The 26,577-nt window shown below is 42.8% G+C and overlaps 1 protein-coding gene across 1 annotated transcript in view; it reads right to left on the reverse strand.

Moving 5' to 3' along the window:
* Positions 1 to 1,535: 1,535 nt before the first annotated feature.
* Positions 1,536 to 26,577, reverse strand: part of LOC115127956 (AF4/FMR2 family member 1-like) — an 85,578-nt gene continuing 60,536 nt past the window's right edge. The window contains 9 exon segments of the mRNA XM_029657577.2: positions 1,536 to 6,083; positions 6,320 to 6,549; positions 16,172 to 16,212; positions 16,466 to 16,559; positions 16,752 to 16,823; positions 17,949 to 18,085; positions 18,199 to 18,262; positions 24,889 to 24,977; positions 25,178 to 25,412. Of these exon segments, the coding sequence (XP_029513437.2) occupies positions 5,959 to 6,083; positions 6,320 to 6,549; positions 16,172 to 16,212; positions 16,466 to 16,559; positions 16,752 to 16,823; positions 17,949 to 18,085; positions 18,199 to 18,262; positions 24,889 to 24,977; positions 25,178 to 25,412 (1,087 nt within the window). The 3' untranslated portion in view covers positions 1,536 to 5,958.

The raw sequence follows: 26,577 nt of genomic DNA on the forward strand, positions 1-26,577 counted from the left end.
CTTTGATAAGAACAGACGAGACATGCAGTTCCAGCTTCGGAATCGGATGTGGCTTCGCTCTCATCCTTACTTGAAAGCTGAACAATTCTTCTCGGCCAAGCTCGCTCCTAAATGGCAAGGACCATATAGAATTGTGGAGCAGATGGGCCCTCTGAACTACTGAGTGGGGAAAAAGGACACAGGTGAAGATATGCGTGTTGTCCATATCTCACGACTTAAGGCCTGTTATCCCTCGGCTGAGGAGTTGGAGGAGATTGAGCGCCGCAAGGTCCTGGATATCTTTGAAGAGGAAAGTGAGAAGACTTTTCTCAGATTCCCAGACCCAGAAGTCTCATGCCTTAAGGCCTGTGACCCCTCAGCTGAGGAGCGTGAGCTCCAAAAAGTCATGAATATTTTTGTTGAGGAAAACTTTCTCGGTTGCCCCGACCAAGATGTGCCTTCCAGGGCAATGGTCGGCTTTTTCAAGGGGAGATCTGTTGGCGGATTGGATTGTCTGTCCGACCGGCTGACTACAACCTTTTTGTATATGGTATTTCATTTGTTTTGATGTGATGTATACTGTGATGATTTATGTAGGTAGTTATAGTTGAGGACTTAGTAAGAGTTGATACGATTTGTAGTTGTGTGGTAAAATAATTGTTATATTGATTGTATGATTTGATACTGAGTTTACGCTACACTTGTATGAACGGACAAAAATTGCGTGACTAAGGTCTCGAGTTCCCTGAACTTCTTTACCGGGCTGGACTCTTTTTAGGCCCGAGGTACAGGACATTTCTGGAGGAACCAGAGCTCATTATTTGTTATGTTGGTAATACAACCCATGCAAAAGAATACAGTTGTTTTTTAAGTTCTTTCCAATGTTTTAAGGGTTTATGAAAAGTGTATTTCCATCCTGACTTTTACATGAGTCCTTTGTATTGGTGTAGACTTGACGGACCAGATGGGACTCATTCCCTCCCAAAGTAGAAACCAATGTTTTCTCTGCTAGGCACAACCTACTTGGCACCCCTATATAAATAATAACCTCAAGTCAAAACCGGTCAGCCTTGAACTTTGTGGCTTCAGTAAGAGGGGGCAGTCATCCTCCCTGGTAGTTATGTAATGAAGACCAGGTTATCATCATAAAAGGTTATAGACTCAGAAGCACATTTGCAAAAGTTGCTCGGCCTCGGAGTTCGCAGTTTCTTTTCCTCCTCAGCTGACCTGCAACGGACCATCTCAAAATGTGTCCCACATACAAATTCCCTGTTTAAAGTACCCAACTCCCTTGAACGACAATGTTTTATAGCAGTTATCAATGCCCTCATTAGGCAAATCAGAATGCCATAGTTTATAACAGGGCTGCGCAACCCTCTCCTGGAGATCTACTGTCCTGCAGGTTCAGTCCAACCCTACTTTAGCATATCTGATTCAGCAGCTACTTAGTAGAATCAGCTGTGTTAAATTAGGGTTGGACTGAGAACACTCAGGACTGTAGACCTCCAGGAAGAGGATTGGCAGTCCTGGTTAAGAAGAATAATTCACACAGCCAGCACATTTTCCCCAAAGTTTATTGCGTCAAACATTTTACACTGCAGAGCTCTGGTCGTGATGGCAGAAATGTACCGTTAAACTGGTCCAACATTTTTAACAATTCATCTTCATCTACAGTGGCCAAGCTACAAAACAGCCTCTTTGGAAAAAAGTAACTTAGAAGAAAATAACCTCAATTAATTGCCCATCAGTCTTTATACGCCTCTGTACATTGCATCTCAAACTATTTACATATTTTCACAAGGCAAAAAAGTTGAATTACAAAACATTTCTGCACAATTTCCCAGTAAAAGACCAAGGCGATGATGGTCCTTTTAGTGTGATATCACATATTGACAATAATTATAATTTTTCTAACTAACAGAATACCTACAAATTAAGCACAAAGAATAAAAGGTTTAAATGAAGCATGACAAAGCCTAAAAACTATGAAAGGACATGTAACATGATATAGAAACCAGAGAAATGTGTTTTAAGTAGTAAGTACAGTGTCAAATGTAATCTCAAACAGGACAACATTTAATGTGCAGAGTGCTGACATCCAAGTTGGGAAACTCAAAATATTCTTACTTACAAAGCAGCCTACTTAGAGGAACAAAAATAAACTAAAAGCCATGGTAGCAGAGTGTACTCTATTCATAGTTTTCATATTTTTGATAAAATAAACATAACACATTGTTCTTTTGTGGTTCCATGTGCAGCCCTTCTATATTTGCACTCCAATAGACATTTTGTTTTCCAGTGAGCCCCAATGTATTTATTTTACAGTATAGTAACACAACATTTCAAAATAATAACTAAATGGCCCAGATTGAGTAAATTATAGGTAAAAGCATGGTGGCCCAAACCACTAATATTTCATCAAAAACAGTGTTTCATTAGTGCTTTCTTTAATGTTCTAAATATATTGTTTCGTATAACGCTCAGTTTTTATAGCATAACCAAAACCTTACAACAAGCAAGAGGTAAGACTGACAGGTCATTCAATTCTTAAGAACTCAAAGTGGTGTTTTTAGACCAACCCATAGAACACTAAAGGAAACCTGAAAATACAAAGAAAATACATGCAAATGATATGCATGTTGGCCATGTATCTTGCTGTAAGCATTGAAGTGTTAATGAGAGGGCAGGATGGGAAGACAATAACAGAATATTGATGATTGATGCAAAAACAAGGAACATTGGTATTTTGCTTTGATAACATCTGTTAAACAATAGATAACCACTGATTTAATCAAATGCAAATTTGTAATTGTAATACAATCAAACCCCACCTGATTGAAATCAGAATAACATATAGGGTCCAAATTGAACACAGAGCTTTAAAAGGGAAATGCTGTCATTTATTCTACAGCAAGACAGGGTCTACATCTCAGTCTTTAAACTCCATGAATAGGCCTAAACATACAATACTCAACTAGACATTGTCTGTGCCCCAAATGGGACCACATTCCCTATATTGTGCACTACTTGGTCAAAAATAGAGAATAGGCTGCAATTTGGGACACATTGTTATCTAGAGATAATGGGCAATAGAGTCAAAGGTCAGTAGTAGTTTCAAGAACTGCACTAAAAAGCAGCAATAATTTAGATGATTTTGAAAACAAAACTTGTCAATGTATACCGTATGTACATCAGAGCTTGGCAAATGATGTAAACAGAACCACCTGTCAGTGCTTTCTCAGGCTGCCAGTCAAACAGTGCATCCTTTCCAACGGTCATGACTGTTAGTATAGTAAAGGGAAGAGTAGGACTTGACTTTCAGACTATCGTGCTCTCAACTCCTCCCACATACATAGTCACTTGACTTCTGTTTTTGGGATTCGCTGTGTTAATTATCCATGATGCTACTTTCAAAAAGTATTCAATTTGGGAAGACAGACTTAAGTCTCCTTTAAACATCTAAGGCACACTTTTTATCCAACTCAAATCAAAGCATACAGTGCATGCGGAAAGTATTTAGACCCCTTAACTTTTTCCACATTTTGTTAGGTCACAGCCTTATTTTAAAATTGATTAAATAAAAAAATGTTCCTCATCAATCTACACACTAACCCATAATGACAAAGCGGAAACAGGTCGACATTTTTGCAAATGTATTACAAATAAAAAATATACCTTATTTACATAAGTATTCAGACCCTTTGCTATGAGACTCAAATTGAGCTCCGGTGCATCCTGTTTCCATTGATCATCCTTGATGTTTCTACAACTTGGATTTAGAAAAGGAACACACCTGTCTATATAAGGTCCCACAGTTGAACGTGCATGTCAATTCAAAAACCAAGCCATGAGGTTGAAGGAATTGACTGTAGAGCTCCGAGACAGGATTGTGTAGAGGTACAGGTCTGGGGAAGGGTGCCAGAAAATGTCTGCAATATTGAAGGTTCCCAAGAACACAGTGGCCTCCATCATTCTTAAATGGAAAAAGTTTGGAATTACCAAGATTCTTCCTAGAGCTGGCCGCTCAGCCAAACTGAGCAATCGGGGGAGAAGGGACTTGGTCAGGGAGGTGACCAAGAACCCGATGGCCACTCTGACAGTGCTTCAGAGATCCTCTTGCGGAGATGGAAAAACCTTCCAGAAGGACAACCATCTCTGTAGCACTCTACCAAATCAGGCCTTTATGGTAGAGTGGCCAGACAGAGTCCACTCCTCAGTAAAAAGGCACATGAAGGCCCACTTGCAGTTTGCCAAAAGGATATTAAAGACTCTCAGACAATGAGAAACAAGATTCTCTGGTCTGATGAAACCAAGATTGAACTCTTTGGCCTGAATGCCAAGCATCACATCTGGAGGAAACCTGGCACCAGTGAAGCATGGTGGCAGCAGCAGCATCATGCTGTGGGGATGTTTTTCAGCGACAAGGGACTGGGACACTAGTCAGGATTGAGGGAAAGATGTATAGAGAGATCCTTGAGGGAAACCTGCTCCAGAGCACTCAGGGACTTCAGACTGGGGTGAAGGTTCACCTTCCAACAGGACAACGACCCTAAGCAAACAGCCAAGACAATGCAGGAGTGGCTTTGGGACAAGTCTCTGAATGTCCTTGAGTGGCCCAGCCAGAGCTGATTCTTGAACCCAATCAAATATCTCTGGAGAGACCTGAAAATAGCTGTGCAGCGACACTCCCCATCCAACCTGACAGAGCTTGAGAGGATCTGCAGAGAAGAATGGGAGAAACTCCCCAAATACAGGTGTGCCAAGCTTGTAGCATCCTACCCAAGACTCAAGGCTGTAATCGCTGCCAAAGGTGCTTCAACAAAGTACTGAAAAAGGGTGTGCATACTTATGTAAATGTGATTTCATTTTTTTATATTAATTTGAAAACATTGATATAAACTTGTTTTTGCTTTGCCATTATGGGGTATTGTGTGTAGTTTGATGAAGGGCAACAAACAATATAATCCATTTTAGAATAAGGCTTTAACGTTACAAAATGTGGAAAAACTCAAGGGGTCTGAATAATTTCTGAATGCACTATATTTCTGTTTTGACTGAATTAACATAGTGGACCCGTCCTGGCAGGTAGATTCAATCTCCTTTGAAGAGAAAAGAGAAGAAGAATAATAAACAAACATATTCACAGAAAGTGACCAGGGCCATCTTGTGGCATGTCAATTTTTCAGGGCAAAACCAATTTAGAAATACTTTATGGAGCGCAGAGATACTGGTTATATTCTGCAGGAGTTGACCAATATTATTATTACTATTATTATAGGATGGGTCTGGGATGGATGGATGGATACCTGTAGTTCTATAGGCCTTTTCAGCTGGGTGAAGTAAATATTGGCCATGACACCGCTTTTGATCAAACTAAATTTGACTGAAACAATATAAAAATAGTGATAATATAATAAGGCTAATAAATAAGCTTTTTATCATCACTGCTTTGCATTACCACAGAGAAGGGTGGGAGGACTCTTTGACCCCTCCCAAAAGTCAGTTCTTCAGCCAACCTTCCCACTGTCTAACCCCCAGGGGATACAGGGCCCAGAGGGGTGGCCAGGCCACAGTCAGTTGGCTGTGTGATAAATTATTCAGAAAGGGAGAGTCTCATTCAGCTCACTACAAGTCTAGCAGGCCCTGCTGCCTCCAGAGATCCAGAGGTGGATGTGATAGTTGTTTTGTTAATGGACCCATCCATATGACCAACAGAGGACGAGGACCCGGAAGTGTGTGGGACACAGGGTCTCTGAACATCAGTTTCATAGGTAGTTGGGAAAAATTTAATAAAAGTTGACTTTGTATCCATATGAACAACTTGTAGAGGAGGGACTTGGGATCCTGCTTTCGCCTGATGGCCTGTCAATAAATAAAGCCAAATAGGATGTCCCGGACAGGGTTATCCAGGGCTGGGTACTGTAGGAGTATGGCAGGAGTAAGCAGGGCTGTGTAGTGCTGGGTGGGGTTGAGAAACAGTCACTGTGTCTCACAGGTGTCCAGTCGGAGCCACTGCAGTCCCTGCCGTGTGTGACGCACCAGAGAGCTCATGGTGGAGGTCAGGCTCAACTGGCCCAGAGCTGAGTCCAGCTCAGACAACAAACCTAGAGAGACACAAAAAAAAGAGAAGAAAAGAGCCTGGATAAGTTAATACCAACATTAGATGGAGTAGCAGGAAAGAAATGCTCACATGAATATTACTAAACCCATCACCAGTATTTTTCCCAGTCATCATGACCTCAAGTAATGATATATAGAACTACAGCTTATAAAGAATCTGTTCAGGTGTAATAATATCCTTGTGTAAGACTATTTAACCTTCCCCTCTGCTCCTCCTTACCACTGCCTCTGTGTGCCAGCTCGTCAGCCTGCTCCCAGATGTCGTGAGCACTCAGGAAGAGTGCTGTGATGTTGACGTAGGACGATGCCACCTGCTGGATGACCTGGGGAATGGCCACAGTGCTCACATTGCCCATCCCCACCCCACTGCTGTGATTGGAGCCTGGCCCAGAGCTGGCTGTGCTGGCAGGAGACGGCATGGGAGACATGGGGGATGGTGTGCCCGTGCTTCTGGGAAAGAGAGGGCAGGATGGGGCATGATGAGTTACCTTTTATTTAACTAGGCAAGTCAGTTAAGAACAAATTCTTATTTTCAATGACGGCCTAGGAACGGTGGGTTAACTGCCTTGTTCAGTGGCAGAACGACAGATTTTTACCTTGTCAGCTCAGGGATTCGATCTTGCAACTTTTCGATGACTAGTCCAACGCTCTAACCACTATGCTACCTCCCGCCCCGGATGGGACTGAGCACATAATACGATGACTTCCAACAGTATATATACACTTATTAATAAGTGGGTTGAATGAGATGTACAGTCGTGGACAAAAATATTGGCACCCTTGCACTTTTTTCAAATAATGCACCATTTCTTCCAGAAATGTGTGCAGTTGAACAAAACAACCAGAGAATTATCTGAGGAGATCAGATACAAGATTGGAGCCAAGCATGGACAATCGAGGCTACAAGTTCATCTCCAGAGACCTTGATGTTCCTGTTTCCACCGTAAGTAATGTAATCAAAAAGTTTAAGGCCCATGCCACTGTAGCCAACCTCACTGGACGTGGCCACAAGAGAAAACTTAATAGAAGATTGCAGCAAAGCATTGTTTGAATGGTGGAGAAAGCACCTCAGTCAACTGCCACACAGATTCAAGCTGACATTCAGACAGTTTCAACTCGCACAATCCGTCGCCAACTCAATGAAAAGGGGTTACATTGTAGGAGTCCCAAGAGGACCCCTCTGCTGAGAGGAAGACATAAGAAAGCCCGACTGCAATTTGCCAAAACACAGCTGAACATGCCAAAATCCTTCTGGGAGAAAATCCTGTAGAGAGATGAGACCAATTTACATTTTTTTGGTAAAGCACACCATCTATACAGAAAACAAAATTAAGCTTTCAAAGAAAAGAACACCTTCCCTACAGTCAAACATGGAGGTTGTGATGTTTTGGGGTTGCTTTGCTGCCTCTGGAACTGGGTGCCTTGAACGTGTGCATGGCATCATGAAATCAGGTTGTGGCGAAATCTGCACTGAGACTTCACCGTGCACTGCCACTTTAAGAGCGCATGAGCAGTAAGGAAGGAGGAAATAAAGAGAGCTCATTCAGCTCTTTGGGGAGGGGCTCTTGGGTGGCGCGACAGTTTGATTGTGTGTGCTGCAGAAGTTTTGTTTGTTTTCAGCGTTTGTAGTTTATAAAGTATTTAACTCAATCATCGGTGTGATCGCTTTAGATCGTGGTTGTTTTTGTTTGGGACCGCGGCCGTTATGGATCGCATGGATTAGTAGCAACATTGTTGCGAAGCTTTAACATACAAACCAACAAACCATCAGACAGTCAGACAGTACACCGGCAGGCCTGAAGACCACAGCTAAGATTGATCTTTTTCTCTCTCTTTCTCTTCCCTCTCGTTCCAGTGCTTTACCCTGCAACAGACTCTCTATTTTTCAAATGCACTTCCCATTGAAGTTCATTAGAGCTGGACTATTATTGCCCTGCCAGAAGTATTTTGATGGACATTTTAGTTAAAAGGGAGGTTGCTTGCAAGTTGTGTATTGTTATGTGAACTGTATTGAGGTGAGGTGTACTAATGACATGTGGCCGAGAAGACTGTGGACATTTTTAAGGCCTTTGTTGTGTCGATGAACACCCCCCACATTCATACCCTCTGCACTCATCCACTAGAAAATAATACAGATTGCAAATCCTCTGTTGATGACTGGGTTCGTTCTTGTATGAAGTTGCTGTTGAATTGCTCTGCCATTATTAGTATTATTGTATGAGGTATTCTTGTTGGGGTTACGCCTGTGCTGTGATGTGGGTTTTATATGGTGTGTATTCTCTTTTCTCTCCACTGGCTATCTGGTAAACAGGCTACACTCTAGGCAGTCTCTTCTGCTGATGTGTGTGGGTCTGGTAGTGGTACTCTCTCTATTCTACTCTTTTCCTTTCGGCATGGTTAATACCTGCCTGGCGCCCGAACAAAATCTTTCTTTACCCCTCTCTAATAAATACCGCTACAGAATTGGCGCCCGAACAGGGACTTTAAGAGAAACACTCATGACACCATCCACACAAGGTTGAATCATGTCTTTTGTTGGAACCCCATACTGTGTCAATGTGGACACACCTGATGGTAATCATGTTCGGGATTCTGTCATTGTGGAAGGACTCGGTGGACTAATGGAGTTGGATAGTGCTGACTCTAATCCACAGGCTTCTGGATCACCTATAACATCTCCACCATTACCCTCCCCTCAAACCCTTCCGGTTACCCTGTCCAGAGAGACTGGGAGAGGTGTCTCTGTGATCCCTGGACAACTGGAACATCAATGGACACACATCAATCATAGTTTGACAATGCAGGAGAATGCCATTCGCAAATTGAATGTGTGGAGGCTCATCAGACAGATGTGCAGCGCAGGTTGGATTACGTTCCCTGTCAAATGGAGGAAAACCAGCAACAAATTGTTCAGAGACAGAAATATTTACAAGATTCTCTGAAGCAGGATATTCAAGGAAAACTGCACCGGTTCAAAACACAAATGGAAACTAACCATCAAGTCATAATCTTTCTTGAGGAGGAACAAAAACAGAGAGCAGAGGAGTCAGTCTCTGTTGTGAAGGGAGTGTGTTCTTATCTGAAGGAAGTTATGGAGGACATGAAGAACTCTCTCACAGGGGAATTATGATGTTTGATTGAACAGACTCAAAAGGACACCGTTAATGAGATGGAAAAAGCACAGAAGGCCACAGACCTTCAACTGGAAGAGCTGCACCAGGAGGTAAAGCAGTGTTTTTCCCTTCTGGACAAATCTTCTGCACCTCCCTCAGGTTTTACCTCTGCCACTGGCTTGGCCAGTAATGGAATAGGAACAGGTAGTACTACAAAAAACCCTCTGAAGATACTGTTAAACAACAGAACTCCCGCTGCCACTGTCATGCCTCCTCTAGAGCGCTCCCTCCCTATCAAACTACTTTTCCCCACTTTTGGCAGCCCAGAAGATGTTAATCCACTGTTTTTCTTATCTAAGTGTAATGATTTTCTTTCTGTCCGGCCCCTTACTGACTTGGAGGTTCTTGCTACCCTCCGCAGTGTTCTCCATGGTACAGCAAGAGACTGGTGGGAGATAGCCCGTGAACATGTATCAACCTGGGAGGAGTTTCAAAAAATATCCCTCTTAGCCTTCCTCTCAGAGGACTATGGGGATGAACTGGCGGACCGTGTTCGTAACAGAGTCCAGGGTGAAGCAGAGCCAATACGGGACTTTGCCTTCTCCTATCGAGTTCTATGAAGGAGATGGAAGGCTGACATTACTGAGCAGGAGATGGTCAAACTCCTTCTTAAGAACATGGTTCCCCGCCTTGCTAGTCAACTTCGAGAACGTGTGCAAAATGTGGATGATCTGGTGCGTCTTGGGACTCCGTTTGAGAAGGACTGGAAGCACCACCTCCAAACTAAAAACCCTGTTCCCTCATCCCAGTATACCCATAACTCTCCTGGGGCTAAACCGTCTCAGATATTTGTACCCAAGATCCAGGACAAATGTCCAGTTGTGTGTTGGTGTAAAGTCCAACATCCTCCAGATTCTTGCCCGCTCTATGTCCAGCGTCAAGATTCAGGAAAAGGTCAGAAAGGACTGAAGACTGAAAGTCTAGACCGGCGTGGTGGCTTGCATACAATTGGGTCAGCCTTAATGCCCACCATGAAGCCTTTAGACAGCACAGCTAGCGGTCTTATTCCTATTCCGCAACAACTATTGGTTCCTCTGACTGTTAGGAACTGGAGAGGGAAGGCCATAATCGACACAGGGGCATCTTACAACCTGATGCAAGAGGCCCTGTGGCAGAACATGGCATTACCTCATGAGGAGCTACGAACATGGGAGGAGGGACCATTGTACTTGGCCAATGGAGAACCTACCACTCCCTTGGGCTGGATTAGTATAATAATAAAACTGCATGGTGAAACTATTAACCTTCCTGTGGCAATTCTTGCAGATTCAAGACTTGCATTTGCTGTAGTCCTTGGCCTAGACTTCCTGTTCTTCAGTGGACTGACCATCTCTATGTCCGAACCCTCCTATCGGCTACACTCTGACTATTCCCAGCCTCATCCATTTCAACCTGGTAATGCACTGATTTCAGGTTGGAGCCTGCTACATTATGCAGAGTCCGGACAAGGTCAAGTCAGAGACAGAGAAAATATAAAGAGACAAAGACAAAAACATGTTCCACCATGGAAGTCTGAGAACCCAACTATCACCCTGATTACCGCCGTACCCCCCCTTCTATCCGAGAGCAAAAGCAAACCTGATGCTGATTTCTACATCAAACAAGCGGTGGAACAGGCATGTCTGTCGGATGGTGAAAGGTGGCAGCTCTCCTAGATGTTGGACATGAACAGTGAGGTCTGTACTCTTACACTCGGCCATACAACAGTCTTCAAACACAAAATCTATACCCGGCATGAGGTCCCCATTAAGCAGCGTCCCTACAGGCTATCCCCCGCCAAACTGGCAATTCTCAATGAACAGCTCAAAAGCATGTTGGAGAATGGAATGGTGGAACCTTCTTTTTCTGGATGGGCTTCTCGGGTTGTCCTGATTCCTAAGAAATATGGTGGATATCGGTTCTGTGTGGACTACAGGAAGCCGAATGCCATAACAGAAAGCGATGCCTACCCTCTACCAAACATAAATGACATACTGGAATCTCTGGCAGGAGCATCCATCTTTAGTCATCTGGATCTGAACAGTGGCTATTGGCAGGTGTCAATGGATCCCGCTAGTCAGGACAAGACTGCTTTTGTCACCCCTGCTGGTTTGTACTCCTTCAAAGTCATGCCTTTTGGTTTGAAGAATGCTCCAGCAACCTTCCAACGGTTGATGGAGACTGTCCTGGGAGATTTGAGGGGTAGAAATTGTCTTGTGTATCTGGACGACATCATAATCTACTCCTCCTCTGTCGTGGATCATCTGCAAGACATTCAGTCCGTCTTCGACAGACTAAAGGCTGCAGGTTTGACCTTGAACTTGAAGAAGTGTTGTTTCTGTCTGCCAGAACTCAAGTTCCTTGGTCATGTGGTTAATGCTGAAGGTATCCATGCAGATCCAGCCAAAGTCCCAATTCCCACATCCCTCAAGGCTGTTCAGCGGTTTCTGGGTATGGCTGGATGGTACCACAGGTTTGTGCCTGATTTTTCAAAGGTAGCAGAACCCCTCAACCACCTTAAGAAGAAAGGTGTGAAATTCCAATGGACCCCTGCATGCCAAGGTGCATTTGAAGCACTCAAAAACAGTCTAATTACTCCTCCAGTGCTTGGACATCCTAACCTGAATGCTCATTTTATTGTGTACATGGATGCAAGTCAAACAGGACTTGGAGCAGTCTTGGCTCAACAAACAGGACTTGGAACAGAAGAAGTTCTTGCCTATGCAAGTCGCACCCTTAATTCAGCCGAGAGGAATTATTCAACGACTGAAAGGGAGTGCCTCGCTGTGGTCTGGGCTTTGGAGAAATGGAGCTACTCCTTGGAGGCAAAGATCTTCACCGTTGTCACAGACCATGCTGCTCTGCAGTGGGTTCTGGCATCAGGCAAGACCAACAGCCGTCTTATTCGCTGGTCTATCAGACTGCAGAAGTTTGACTTCATCATTGAGTATCGCAAAGGAAAACTGAACGTTGTACCAGATGCCCTTTCTCGGATTACAGAGACTGCCAATGTTTGTCCTCCCTTGTGCAGTACTAATACTACCACTAAATGTCTGGATGATTCCTTTCCTCTGGATGATGAGTGTATGGAGAGCACAGCAGAAGGATGCTGCCATCATGGCGATCCACAAGAGTCTGTCGGAAGAATACTCCAAGAGTCGCTTCAATGATAAGTATAGCATAATTCAGGATAAAGTGTATCGAAAAACTCCAAGAGGAGATGGAATACACAGCACCCATTATCGCGTCTTCATTCCCTCTACATTGTGTGACCAGATAATCCAAGCTTATCATGCCAATCCCATGAGTGGCCATCTTGGAGTTTTTAAAACTTATCGAAGACTACAAGAGGTGGTTTACTGGCCAGGCATGTGGGTTGTTACCCGGAAGTTTGTACAGCAGTGTGAAGTCTGCCAGAAATACAAACCAGACATTGGCAGACCTGCCGGGAAAATGCAGCAGACTGTGGTGAACCATCCAAATGAAATGTTGGGAATTGACCTCATGGGACCTTTTCCTCACAGCCGGGGGGACACGGAATGAATTTTTATTGGTGGTAGTGGACTACTACACACACTGGGTGGAGTTGTTACCCCTCCGCAAAGCCACTGCATCAGCCATTGCTCTAAATCTGCGAAGGGAGACACTCTAGGCAGTCTCTTCTGCTGATGTGTGTGGGTCTGGTAGTGGTACTCTCTCTATTCTACTCTTTTCCTTTCGGCATGGTTAATACCTGCCTGGCGCCTGAACAAAATCTTTCTTTACCCCTCTCTAATAAATACCGTTACAAGGTGAATACAAAAGGTATTTTGGAGTCCAATGTCGGACCCAGTGTGAGAGAACTGTGTCTCCGTTGAAGGTCATGGGTCTTCCAGTAGGACAATGGCCCGAAACACACTTCAAAAAGGACCCAGGAATGGTTCAAGACAAAACGCTGGACTGTTCTGAAGTAGCCAGCAAGTCCAAATCTAAATCCCATTGAAAACTTGTGGAGAGATCTGAAAACAGCAGTTAGGAGAAGGCACCCTTCTAATCTGGGAGAACTGGAGCAGTTTGCACAAGAGGACTGGGCCAAACTGCCAGTACAGAGGTGCAGGAAGCTCATTGATGGTTATAGGAAGCTCATTGATGGTTATAGGAAGCGCTTGATTGCAGTTATTTTGACCAAAGGCTGTGCTAACAAATATTAAGTCTAGGGTGTCAATAATTTTGTCAATGCCATTTTTGTTTATTTCCTGATTTAAATGGATATATTAACTTCTGAATCAAAACGGTTCTGTAATGTTACGTTACTTATGAAGCCTTTTTTATTTAAGCAGTTGTCAAAGTACTCTTGATTGATTCCCCAGTGGGTGAAAATTTGCTTTGGTGATGAAATTTCACTTCCTTATGTTATAAAATAAATGTTACCAAGACAAAAATGATTCTTCATGTTCTGAATCATTCAGTGGGGTCTAACATATCATTAACATTATATTCAAAAAGTAAGATTTTGTAACATAATAAGCACCGAGCTCTGTTGACAGAGTGGTGCCGCTTTCTCGCAGCATTCTTTGAGGATTTGACATGTTGTGGTGGTCGTCTGCAAAGTTGTTTCCGCGGGACACAAAAAGTGAAATTAACATGATGCGAGCTGAAAATAAATGTAAAAGGCTTTGAAAATAAAAAGCTTGCTCCGTTGACATTTCAGAGATATGCTTGTTTGGTCACTTTAATGACGTTTACATACTGCTTTACCCACTTCATATGTATACTAAACTAAAATATAAAACCCAACATGCAACAATTTAATTTTTTAACTGAGTTACAGCTCATATAAAGTAAATCAGTCAATTGAAATAAATGCCTTAGGCCCTAATCTATGGATTTCATATGACTGGGAATACAGATACGCATCTCACAGATATCTTAAGAAAAGTTAAGCATGTGGATCAGAAAACCAGTCAGTATCTGGTGCCTCATGTAGCGCTAATCATCAATTTTGCATAGTGTTGATCAGGCTGTTGATGTGGCCTGCAGAATGTAGTCCCACTCCTATTCAATGGCTACGCGGAGTTGCTGGATATTGGCGGGAAATGGAAAAACCTGTCGTACACGTTGATCCAGAGCATCCCAAACTGCTCAATGGGTGACATGTCTGAGCATGCAGGCCATGGAAGAAATGGAACATTTTAAGCTTTGTTTCAGAACATTCAATTCTCTGACAATTCTCTGGTGGACTTTCCTGCAACACTCCCCCGAAACTTGACACGTTGTTTTACAAAACTGCACATTTTAGAGTGGCACAAGGTGCACCTGTGTAATGATCACGCTGTTTAATCCTCATCTTGGCAAAGGAGAAATGCTCACTAACAGGGATGTAAACAAATTTGTGCACAATTTCTGGGATCTTTTATTTAAGTTCATGAAACATGGGACCAACACTTTTATATTTTTGAATTCTAGTCAATATAATTACTGCCACACACACACACACACACTTCTATTCATTCACAAAACTTTTTCAGGCTGAATTAAAAATGTATTAAATTGGGATTTTGTTTCACTGATCTATAGAAAATACCCACAATTATCTGAACGGTCCCTCAGTCGAGTACTGAATTTCAAGCACAGATTCAACCAAAACGACCAGGGAGGTTTTCCAATAACTCGCAAAGGTCTCCGATTGGCAGATGGGTAAAAATAAACAAAAGCATACAGTGAACATACTTTTGAGTATGATAAAGTTATTAACTAGGTTTTGGACGGTGTATCATTACACCCAGTAACTACAAAGCTACAGGTGTCTTTCCTAACTCTTGCCAGAGTGGAAGGATTTCACCATGAGGCCAATGGGGATTTTAAAACAGAGTTTGATGGCTGTGATAGTTTTCTCCTGAGGATGGATCAACATTGTAGTTACTCTACAATTTTCACCTAAATGACAGAGTGAAAAGAAGGAAGCATTTACAGATTACAAATATTCCAAAACATGCATCCTGTTTGCAACAAGACGCTAATAGTAATACTGCAAAAAAAATGCAGCAAAGAAAGTAACTTTTAATGTTTGGAGAAAATCCAACAACACGTGACTGAGTACCCCTCTTCATATTTTCAAGCATGATGGTGGCTGCATCATGTTATTGGTATGCTTGTCAACAGCAAGGACTGGGGAGTTTTTCAAGATAGAAAGAAACAGTGGAGCTAAGAACATGCAAAATCAGAGGAAAGACTGGCTCAGTCTGCTTTCCAACAGATACTGGGAGACAAATTCACCTTTCAGCAGGACAATAACCTAAAGCACAAGGCCAAATTTACACTGGAGTTGATTACCAAGAGGATATTGAATGCTCCTAAATGACCTAGTTACAGTTTTGATTTAAATCTGCTTGAAACTATGACAAGACTTAAAAATGACTGTCTAGCAATGATCAACAACCAACTTGACAGACTGTGAAGAATTAAAAATAATAATAAATGGACAAATATTGCACAGTCCAGGTGTGCAAAGCCCTTAATTTAAGAGACTTACCCAAAAAGACTCAAAGCTGTAAACACAGCCAGAGGCATTTTTAACATGCATTTACTCAGGTGGACTACTCTGTTGGAACTAGAAGCATAATAAGCATTTCGCTGCACCTGCGATAACATCTGCAAAATAATTTGATATCTTCAAAAAAGAACAGGAATTTCACATTATTATGAAAAGGGTATACTAAAATATGAAAATACAAGTTATCGATTTCTAGCATCTCTATATTCTTATGTCCTCCGGATTAGAGAAGAAAGTTGCTATTTTACCCCCTCCCCCTAGCCTCCATTGATTTAGTCACCCTAATATTAGCCATCCTAAAAGGGTTCTGACTAAATGCTAAAGCAGGAGACAGGACACACAAAGGGAAAAGGCTGAGCAGAGGACAACCACTAGGTAAAATACTTACTTTGAGACACATTGGGAGGGGGCTGCAGACTTGGAGGAGCTCTGAAAAAGAGAATTTAAGATCCAATTTAGTCAAACTCATTTGCTATTTAACCATGTCTCTACACACATTGGCAATTTAATATTCATTTGAATTTACACCAACATACGTTTTGATTACTCAATAGTAATCCAAGTACTCAACTAGTTGTGTGCTCAGAACGTCGCTGCCATTTCTTTTCCAGTGAATGTGTGTACACGACACACACAAAGACATGCAGAAACAAAGGACCAACATGTGATCCTTGAAGCCTACCTTGAAATGATCCGTGAGGGTCCTTGAATACTTAAGTGCCGTTTCTCTTTTGTAGCGAAACATGGCCATCTGTAGAAGGGACTGGCACCTCATACTGACAGACAATAACAAAAAGGTTACATTCTCATAATCCTCTGCAGGAATACTTCATTTCACTGGCTTGAGGTAAAATGGATCCAAAGTGCCACTACTTGACATTTATGTTACATTTAACAGAACTATAGTGAACTATTGTGTGGCGTAGCAGGGTTTATATTACATATAGTAGGGTCCGGTATCTAGTTACCATAATATTGTAAAATCCTTGTCTGTAACAGGGGCAGAGGGGTCCACAGAGCCCTTCAGTTTCAGTATGAACCTGAAAGAGTAGAGGTGGCATTTAAAAAAGCACAGGAAACAAAGCAAAGGTGAGTTCACAAAAAAAAAGGAACTCATCATGAGGGGTCGCAGTGGCTCGTTGCCTCATCCATACCCACACATATAATCAGAGTCGGCCCTAGCCTTTGAGGCCCTGAGCCTCATGAAGCTGGATGAGAGAATGCCAAGAGTGTGCAAAGCAGTCATCAAGGCAAAAGGTGGATATTTTGAAGAATCTCAAATATATTTTGATTTGTTTAACACTTTTTTGGTTACTACATGATTCCATATGTGTCATTTCAATAGTTTATGTCTTCATTATTATTCTACAATGTACAATAAAGTACAAATAATGAAAAACCCTGGAATGAGTAGGTGTCCAAACTTTTGACAGGTACTGTATGTAAATTAGATTTCTGTATTTCATTTTTGATACATCCTTGAAATTCTTAATTGAATAAAACAAACTTTTGAATGTAGTTTTTATGACGTAAAATACATACCATATAACCTACACAGGTTTTACGTGTGTAGCTGGTTGGCACTACAGTCAGAGGCTCCTATGTGTAGCAATTTGAAGTGGTAGACCTCTAATTTCATGCAAAATGGAATTACAGTTCTGTAATTAAGTTAGCTAAATGAGAAGGAGTAGGCTAGCAGGAGCAACTGACAGGTTTAATCTGAATGGAGTTGTAGAAAAGGACGGGGAGTGCAGCAAAATGGCCTCAACTAGTCTAGCTAGCTGACATCTGGCCATCTTCTCTTCTTTAAATCAATTTGATGCAGTAAAGACAGCCACTGCCAGATGGGATAATAGATAAACTTGTACATGCCATAGGTTATCTAACTAGCACGAGTTCGTGGCATTCCCCCCCCCCCCCCCACTCTCCCTCCTGTCTCTCACACACACACACCATCGGGCCGTGAACATCCTCTGAGGCGTGCAGGCTGCACAGCAAACAAGTGTCCAAGTTTAAATAAAGTCACAAAAATGCCATGTTTTACAACTATCTGGATATCCCCCAAAAATGTATTATTATTCAAACCTGAAAATATTTCAAATGCCCACCCCTACTCACTACAGCTAAGGAGCTCTATCTAGTACATATTGTTTTGGGCTGCTTACCTTATCAGATCCAAGGTTTCAGCAAACATCGTATATGCCGACTTCGGGGTCTGGGGATCGGTTTCCATAGCGATGCCGCTCTCCACAAAGGACATGGCAGCATCGAGGTAGTTGAAAGCTTTGCCCACCTTATCAGACTGGAGAAAACAAAAAACACACAGACCTTTGTTTAGAATCCATTGAGATTGTCACAAGTGAAAGAAAAATACTGAATTGAGAGAGAATGAGAGTGTAAAAATAGGACTATTACCGTGGCATCTGCTTTGTGCTTCAGTTTTTTGGCTTCCTTCATATGATACTCCACCGGGTGCTGCCTGTGGGTGGCAGGAACAGAGGTATATAAACTCAGCAAAAAAAGAAACGTCCTCTCAGTCAACTGCGTTAATTTTCAGCAAACTTAATATGTGTAAATATTTGTATGAACATAACAGATTCAACAACTGAGACAAACTGAACAAGTTCCACAAACATGTGACTAACAGAAATGGAATAATGTGTTACTCCACTCTTCCATCAAGGAACATACAAGTTCCCAGACATTTTTGAGGGGAATGGCCCTAGCCCTCACTCCAATCCAACAGGTCCCAGATGTGCTCCATGTGATTGAGATCCAGGCTCTTCACTGGACATGGCAGAACACTGACATTCCTGTCTTGAAGGAAATCATGAACGGAATGAGCTGTATGGTTGGTGGCATTGTCATGCTGGAGGGTCATGTCAGGATGAGCCTGCAAGAAGGGTACCACATGAGAGAGGAGGATGTCTTCCCTGTAACGCACAGCATTGAGATTTCCTGCAATGACAACAAGTTCAGTCCCATGACGGACCCTCCACCTCCAAATCGATCCCGCTCCAGAAAACAGGCCTCGGTGTAACGCTCAATCCTTCGACGATAAACGTGAATCCGACCATGACCTTTGGTGAGACAAAACTGTGACTCGTCAGTGAAGAGCACTTTTGCCAGTCCTGTCTGGTCCAGCAACGGTGGGTTTGTGCCCATAGGCAACGTTGTTGCCGGTGATGTCTGGTGAGGACCTGCCTTACAACAGGTCTACAAGCCCTCAGTCCAGCCTCTCACAGCCTATTGCGGACAGTCTCAGCACTGATGGAGGGATTGTGCAATCCTGGTGTAAACTCAGGCAGTTGTTGCCATCCTGTACCTGGCCCACAGGTGTGATGTTCAGATGTACCGATCCAGTGCAGGTGTTACACGTGGTCTGCCACTGCAAGGACGATCAGCTGTCTGTCCCGTCTCCCTGTAGCGCTGTCTTAGGCGTCTCACAGTACGGACATTGCAATTTATTGTCCAGACCACATCTGCAGTCCTCATGCCTCCTTGCAGCATGCCTAAGGCACGTTCACACAGATAAGCAGGAACCCTGGGCATCTTTCTTTTGGTGTTTTTCAGAGTCAGTAGAAAGTGCCCTAAGTTTTTATAACTGTGACCTTAATTGCCTACCTTCTGTAAGCTGTTAGTGTCTTAACAACCGCTCCACAGGTGCATGTTCATTCATTGTTTATGGTTCCTTGAACAAGCATGGGAAACAGTGTTTAAACACTTTACAATGAAGAACTGTGAAGTTTGGGATTATTACAAATTATCTTTGAAAGACAGGGTCCTGAAAAGGATAAGTATGGTCACTGTGGGGACGACTTCGTCGATGCACTTATTGTTGAAACTGAGGTGGTACACTCCTCAATGCCATTGGATGAATTCCAGAACATATTCCAGTCTGTGCTAGCAAAACAGTCCTGTAGCGTAGCATCTGACCACTTCCGTATTGAGTGGTACTTCCTGCTTTATTTTTTGCTTGTAAGCAGGAATCAGGAGGATAGAATTATGGTCAGATATGCCAAATGTAGGGAGAGAGGGAGAGCTTTGTATGCGTCTGTGTGTCAGAATATATTTTCCTCTGGTTGCACATGTAACATGCCGGTAGAAATGAGGTAAAACTGATTTACGTTTGCCTGCATTAACCTCTCTGCGCACCGAACCCGTTAGCGGGATTAAATTCAACAACATACGGTGATCGCTACATAAATAGTCATATTAAACATTCATGAAAATACAAGTGTCTCACATGGGTCGAAAGCCTAGAATCTTGCTAATCCAACTGCGTTGTCAGATTTAAAAAAGGATTTACTGCGAAAGAATACGATGCGATTATCTGAGAACAAAGCCCCATAAAAAATAACTATTTCAACCAGCACATGCGTAACATCACAAATTGCAATAAAATAAATAGTTTACCTTTGACGATCTTCCTCTGTTTGCAATCCCAATGCTCATTGTTACACAATGAATGGCCTTTTGTTTGATAAAATCCATTTTTATAGCCTAACATGAAACATTTTGTGAACCGCTTGTGTCGTGAATTCCGTCTCATTCCATTTTCGACGACACATTCGGTGTAAATACACACACGAAACGTGACTTTTCCAGTCATGTTTGGTTTCATTGCAATCACCTGGTTTGTTTGTTACACAACCAAACCTGATGGGTCATTTCGCGGGACGTATTGACTGAAAGAAACTGATTTGAAGACAAGTAATGACATTGTGCACCAATGATATGACCGCTGTTTCGTTGATTGACTGTATTTTAACCCAATGACCACTGATCGTCTTGAAATCTAGCTGGGTAGATAGCCAATGAGCTGAGGTAAACGGCAATATGTAATGTTTATGTGTTGGAAGACCAACCCATGTAGTAAACTCCGGCGTAAAGAGGTTCATTCGCCATTGAAGATTCATACCGGAAGGAGCCACGCATGTTACGCACAGCGTTGTTTTGGTAAAGCGCATCTTCAGCTGTTTATAAATCAATCAGTATGGCGACTAAGTCAGGTAAAGCTAAATCTAAGTTTAGATATACAGATGTACACACCATTTTAGAAGAAATTGATCGGGAAAGTGAGAGAGATTGTTGGAGGACGATTCATTTAGCGATTCCCAAATGGAGGAATATTTTTTGAACGGAGAGGACATCGTTTTGGACTGGTAAGTTCTTCTCATGCTAATGCCGTTGTTAGAAATTAATAATATAAAATATTATTTGTGAAATGAAATAGCCTGTTTGAGGCTGTTGAGGGGAATGCAGGCCCACAACAATTGCCAAAGTGAAATGGAGACAGTAGATACAGCTGGTCTGTTGTAATATAATAAAGACAGTAGATATGGCTGGTCTGTCATAATATAATAGAGACAGTAGATCTAGCTGAAATGTCATAATATAAAATAGACATTAGATCTAGCTGGTCTGTCATAATATATTCAACCTTATGTTCCCTGTACTCTAAATACACTGCTCAAAAAAATAAAGGGAACACTTAAACAACACAATGTAACTCCAAGTCAATCACACTTCTGTGAAATCAAACTGTCCACTTAGGAAGCAACACTGATTGACAATACATTTCACATGATGTCGTGCAAATGGAATAGACAACAGGTGGAAATTATAGGCAATTAGCAAGACACCCCCAATAAAGGAGTGGTTCTACAGGTGGTGACCACAGACCACTTCTCAGTTCCTATGCTTCCTGGCTGATGTTTTGGTCACTTTGAATGCTGGCTGGCGGTGCTTTCACTTGTGGTAGCATGAGACGGAGTCTACAACCCACACAAGTGGCTCAGGTAGTGCAGCTCATCCAGGATGGCACATCAATGCGAGCTGTGGCAAGAAGATTTGCTGTGTCTGTCAGCGTAGTGTCCAGAGCATGGAGGCGCTACCAGGAGACAGGCCAGTACATCAGGAGACGTGGAGGAGGCCGTAGGAGGGCAACAACCCAGCAGCAGGACCGCTACCTCCACCTTTGTGCAAGGAGGAGCAGGAGGAGCACTGCCAGAGCCCTGCAAAATGACCTCCAGCAGGCCACAAATGTGCATGTGTCTGCTCAAACGGTCAGAAACAGACTCCATGAGGGTGGTATGAGGGCCCGACGTCCACAGTTGGGGGTTGTGCTTACAGCCCAACACCGTGCAGGACGTTTGACATTTGCCACAGAACACCAAGATTGGAAAATTCACCACTGGCGCCCTGTGCTCTTCACAGATGAAAGCATGTTCACACTGAGCACATCTGAAAGACGTGACAGAGTCTGGAGACGCCGTGGAGAACGTTCTGCTGCCTGCAACATCCTCCAACATGACCGGTTTGGCAGTGGGTCAGTCATGGTGTGGGGTGGCATTTCTTTGGGGGGCCGCACAGCCCTCCATGTGCTCGCCAGAGGTAGCCTGACTGCCATTAGGACCCGATATGAGATCCTCAGACCCCTTGTGAGACCATATGCTGGTGCGGTTGGCCCTGGGTTCCTCCTAATGCAAGACAATGCTAGACCTCATGTGGCTGGAGTGTGTCAGCAGTGCCTGCAAGAGGAAGGCATTGATGCTATGGACTGGCCCGCCCGTTCCCCAGACCTGAATCCAATTGAGCACATCTGGGACATCATGTCTCACTCTATCCACAGACTGTCCAGGAGTTGTCGGATGCTTTAGTCCAGGTCTGGGAGGAGATCCCTCAGGAGACCATCCGCCACCTCATCAGGAGCATGCCCAGGCGTTGTAGGGAGGTCATACAGGCACGTGGAGGCCACACACACTACTGAGCCTCATTTTGACTTGTTTTAAGGACATTACATCAAAGTTGGATCAGCCTGTAGTGTGGTTTTCCACTTTAATTTTGAGTGCGACTCCAAATCCAGACCTCCATGGGTTGATAAATTTAAAGTATTTAATAAGAATATTTCATTCATTCTGATCTAGGATGTGTTATTTTAGTGTTCACTTTATTTTTTTGAGCAGTGTATATATGTTTATTATACCTGTTGATACAGGGCTCATGTGAAACTTTTCTAACTGAACATTTTCTTTCACAGTGACACGGACTCCGAATGGGAGCCCCCCAGTGCCAAGGTTTCCATCCCCCACTGAAGCTGGTTCATCCAGCTACTGCCACAAGTGGTGTTCATCTGCCCAAATGTATTTCTGCAGGCATGGATATGCCTCGGGGCCAAAGGGGCACAGCATGGAGGCGTCCCTGTGTTCTTTGCAAAATGAAGTCCCCCATCACCTGAACCACATGCTTGGTGACCCTCTGCTTTACAGCAGAAAGAGACTGCTATGGCACCTGGCATCAGCAGCACAATATTGTGTAGAGGACTGAGGGTCTTCCAAATATTGAAAGTGTTATTTTGTAAATATCTTTTTTTCTCCATTTTTTGGGGGGGTGTGTTAGAATACCATTTTGGTATTTTGTATATAGTTATTCCATTCAAAATGTATAACTTCACCAATTTGGCCACTTGGGTACATTTGGGCTACTTGTGTGGGACACCTGGGGGACTTCATGATACATGTTATGTAGCACACTCATTTTGGAAGTTATCATTCTGAAACTTTGCACAAGTACTATTGCCCTCTTATGTGTTTCACTGAAATTGTCCCCATCAGAATGTTTGTTTTGTCTCGTTCATTTTAAAGCTGATGATACAACAATAAAAATGAAAAAACGTATGGTTTTTTCATTGTATTATCTAAACCAGATCTATTGTGTTATATTCTCCTACATTCAATTCACATTTACACAAACTTCAGAGTGTTTTCTTTCAAATGAAATCAAGAATATGCATATCCTTGGTTTTGAGCCTGAGCTACAGGCAGTTAGATTTGGGTATGTCTTCAGGCGGAAATTGAAAAAAGTCGGGGGTCCCCGGCCACTAGGAGCACCACATCTGGATTAGCATTTTGTTTTCCTATGGCCTTCTATAGCTCGTTGAGTGGGTCTTAGTTCCAGCATTCTTTTGTGATGGTAAATATAGATGAACTCTACAGCTTATCATGAGGTACTCTACCTCAGGCAAGCAATACCTCGAGACACCAGCTATTATTTACCAATAGACACACAACCCCACCCCTTGTCTTACCAGACGTAGCTGTTCTGTCCTGCCGATGCACGGAAAACCCAGCCAACAGTATATTGTCATTGTTGTCGTTCAGCCACATCTCAGTGAAACATACGATATTACAGTTAATGTCCCGTTGGTAGGATAGTCTCGAAGTGAATTCTCCAGTAATTGCACGTTGGCCAATAGAACGAACGGATGGTGGGTTACCCAATTGCTGACGAATTTCTCACAAGGCACACCTATCTCCGCACCCTGTATTTCTGTCTTTTCTTCACGCGAATGACTGGGATTTGGCCGGTTCTCGGAGAAGCTGTATATCTTTCGCGTTGGACTCATTATAGAAAAAGATCTTCGTCCAGTTCAAGGTGTGTAATCGCTGGTCTGATATCCAGAAGCTCTTTTTGGGCATAAGAGTCGGTAGCAGCAACATTAAATACAAAGTAAGTTACAAACAATGTGAAAAAACACAAAATACCATAGTTGGTTAGGAGCCCGTAAAACGGCAGCCATCCCCTCGGGCGCCATTACTGGTGGTGGTAGTGTGATGGTTTGGGGATGCTTTGCTGCCTTAATAGAATGAACCATGAATTCTGCTCTGTATCAGAGAATTCTACAGGAGAATGTCAGGCCATCCGTCTGTGAGCTGAAGATGAAGCGCAGCTGGGTCATACAGCAAGACAATGACCCAAAACACACAATCAAGTCTACATAAAACGTCTAAAAAGCAACAAATTTGAAGTTCTGGAATGGCCTAGTCAAAGTCCAGACCTAATCCCAATTGAGATGTGTCAGGACTTGAAACGAGCAGTTCATGCTTTAAAACCAACAAATGTCGCTGACTTAAAGCAGTTCTGCATGGAAGAGTGGGTCAAAATAAGAGGGCCACTGATCAACTACAGGAAGCGTTTGGCTGGAGACACTGCAGCTAAACCATTTATTGAGTGTAACGGGGCAACCATTTTTTCACAGGGGCATAAGGTGTTGTATAATTTTTCTAACGAAACAAGTATGTAATTATGTAAAAGGAATCTTACCTGTCCTCGACCTTGAGCAGGGGTCTGGAGGACAGGGAACCCCCGGTGAGCTGGGCAGGCACAGAGAAGGCAAAGCTGCTCTTGGGGGCCTTCAGACAAAACCAGAGGAGACAGTATATCAACACCTATTTCTCATTATTTCAGATAACCTTTATACAGGCAATTAACGATAAATACTGAGCTTCATCCTTTGAATAACATCTAACACTTCTGACGCACCTGCTGAAGCAACTCTCAGATGTGTGACTTAATTTCACATATAACATACATATTGACTCAAATCTCTTGCCTTGCCAGTCTTGGAATGCTCTGTGTGTCGTTTCCCAGTGCCCTTCTTGTGTTTGACGGGAGTGGAGGCCTCCCTGTCCTTGCTTTTGGCTGCTGAGGCATCGTTGGGCTCTGGGGTCTCCCCTGCATGCCGCTTGCGCCTCCCCGGCTCTTTCCCAGGGTCTTGCAGATGGACAGAAGCCCCCTTCTTCGACCGCTTCCTCTCCACCTCCTCCTCTCCAGGGTTCTTGGGCGTCCTGTGAGAGAAAAGGCCAGATGGCAAGTTAGATCAGATTGGGACAGAGGAAGATACAGTGAAAGGGGACTTTCTTCTCTGATGGGAGAATGCCCAGTCAGCAGGGTGTCGGTAGGTCCTTAAAAAAATCTTACATTCTGATTTAAAATCTTCAGTTTTCAAAAGGTGTTAAAAAATGTGATGGAATGGCCCCCTTTATTTTGTGCCGCTGCGTAATTGTTGCCACCATGGTAAAAAAAAATGAGCGCAAGGTAGCCTATACAATTTGATGGAAGACAACACTAACTAGAGCTGGGATGATAAACCAAAAATTACAGACACCTAATATTGTCCTCCTCTTACTGAAGCAATTTTGCCGATGTCAGTATTTTTGGTGATTAGGCTACACAACATTCCTGCAGATTGGTTTTAGAACCAAACATTCTTTGGTGAACAGTAATGTCCATTAAAATAAACCTGCTTCCTGCAATGAAAGTATTTTATGTTTCACTGATTTCTGATCACGTAAAAGCCTGGGTTTTGGGCACATTAATAACCTCTTATGGATAGGGGAGACGCTAGCGTCTCAACTGGCCAATTGCCAGGGGAAATGCAGAGCGCCAGATTCAAATAAAATGCTATAAAATTCAAACTTTCATTAAATTACACTTGTAAGATACTCAATTAAAGCTACACGTTGTGAATCCAGCCAACATGTCAGATAAAAAAAAGAAGCTTTTCTGCGAAAGCATAATAAGCTATTATCTGATAGCCTGCACCCATCTGCACCAGCAGTAAACAAAGGAGCTAGTGTAGCAGGCGCTACACAAAACGCTGAAATAAAATATAAAATATGCATTACCGAGCATCTTTTGTTGGCACTCCAATATGTCCCATAAACATCACAATCGGTCCTTTTGTACGATTAATTCCATATATATATATTGAAAATGTCCATTTATAAAGCGCGTTTGATCCAGAAAAAACAGCTTACAAAAACACAACGTCACTACAAAATATTTCAAAAGTTGCCTATAAACTTTGCCAAAATATTTCAAACTACTTTTGTAATACAACGTTAGGTATTTTTAAACGTTAATAATCGATCAAATTGTAGACGGGGCAAACTGTATTCAATACAGGAATGAAAACAAACCAGCACTGCTGTTCACGTCTTGCGCAACTCA

The sequence above is a fragment of the Oncorhynchus nerka genome, linkage group LG4, assembly GCF_034236695.1.
Source record: "Oncorhynchus nerka isolate Pitt River linkage group LG4, Oner_Uvic_2.0, whole genome shotgun sequence".
Taxonomy (NCBI): domain Eukaryota; kingdom Metazoa; phylum Chordata; class Actinopteri; order Salmoniformes; family Salmonidae; genus Oncorhynchus; species Oncorhynchus nerka.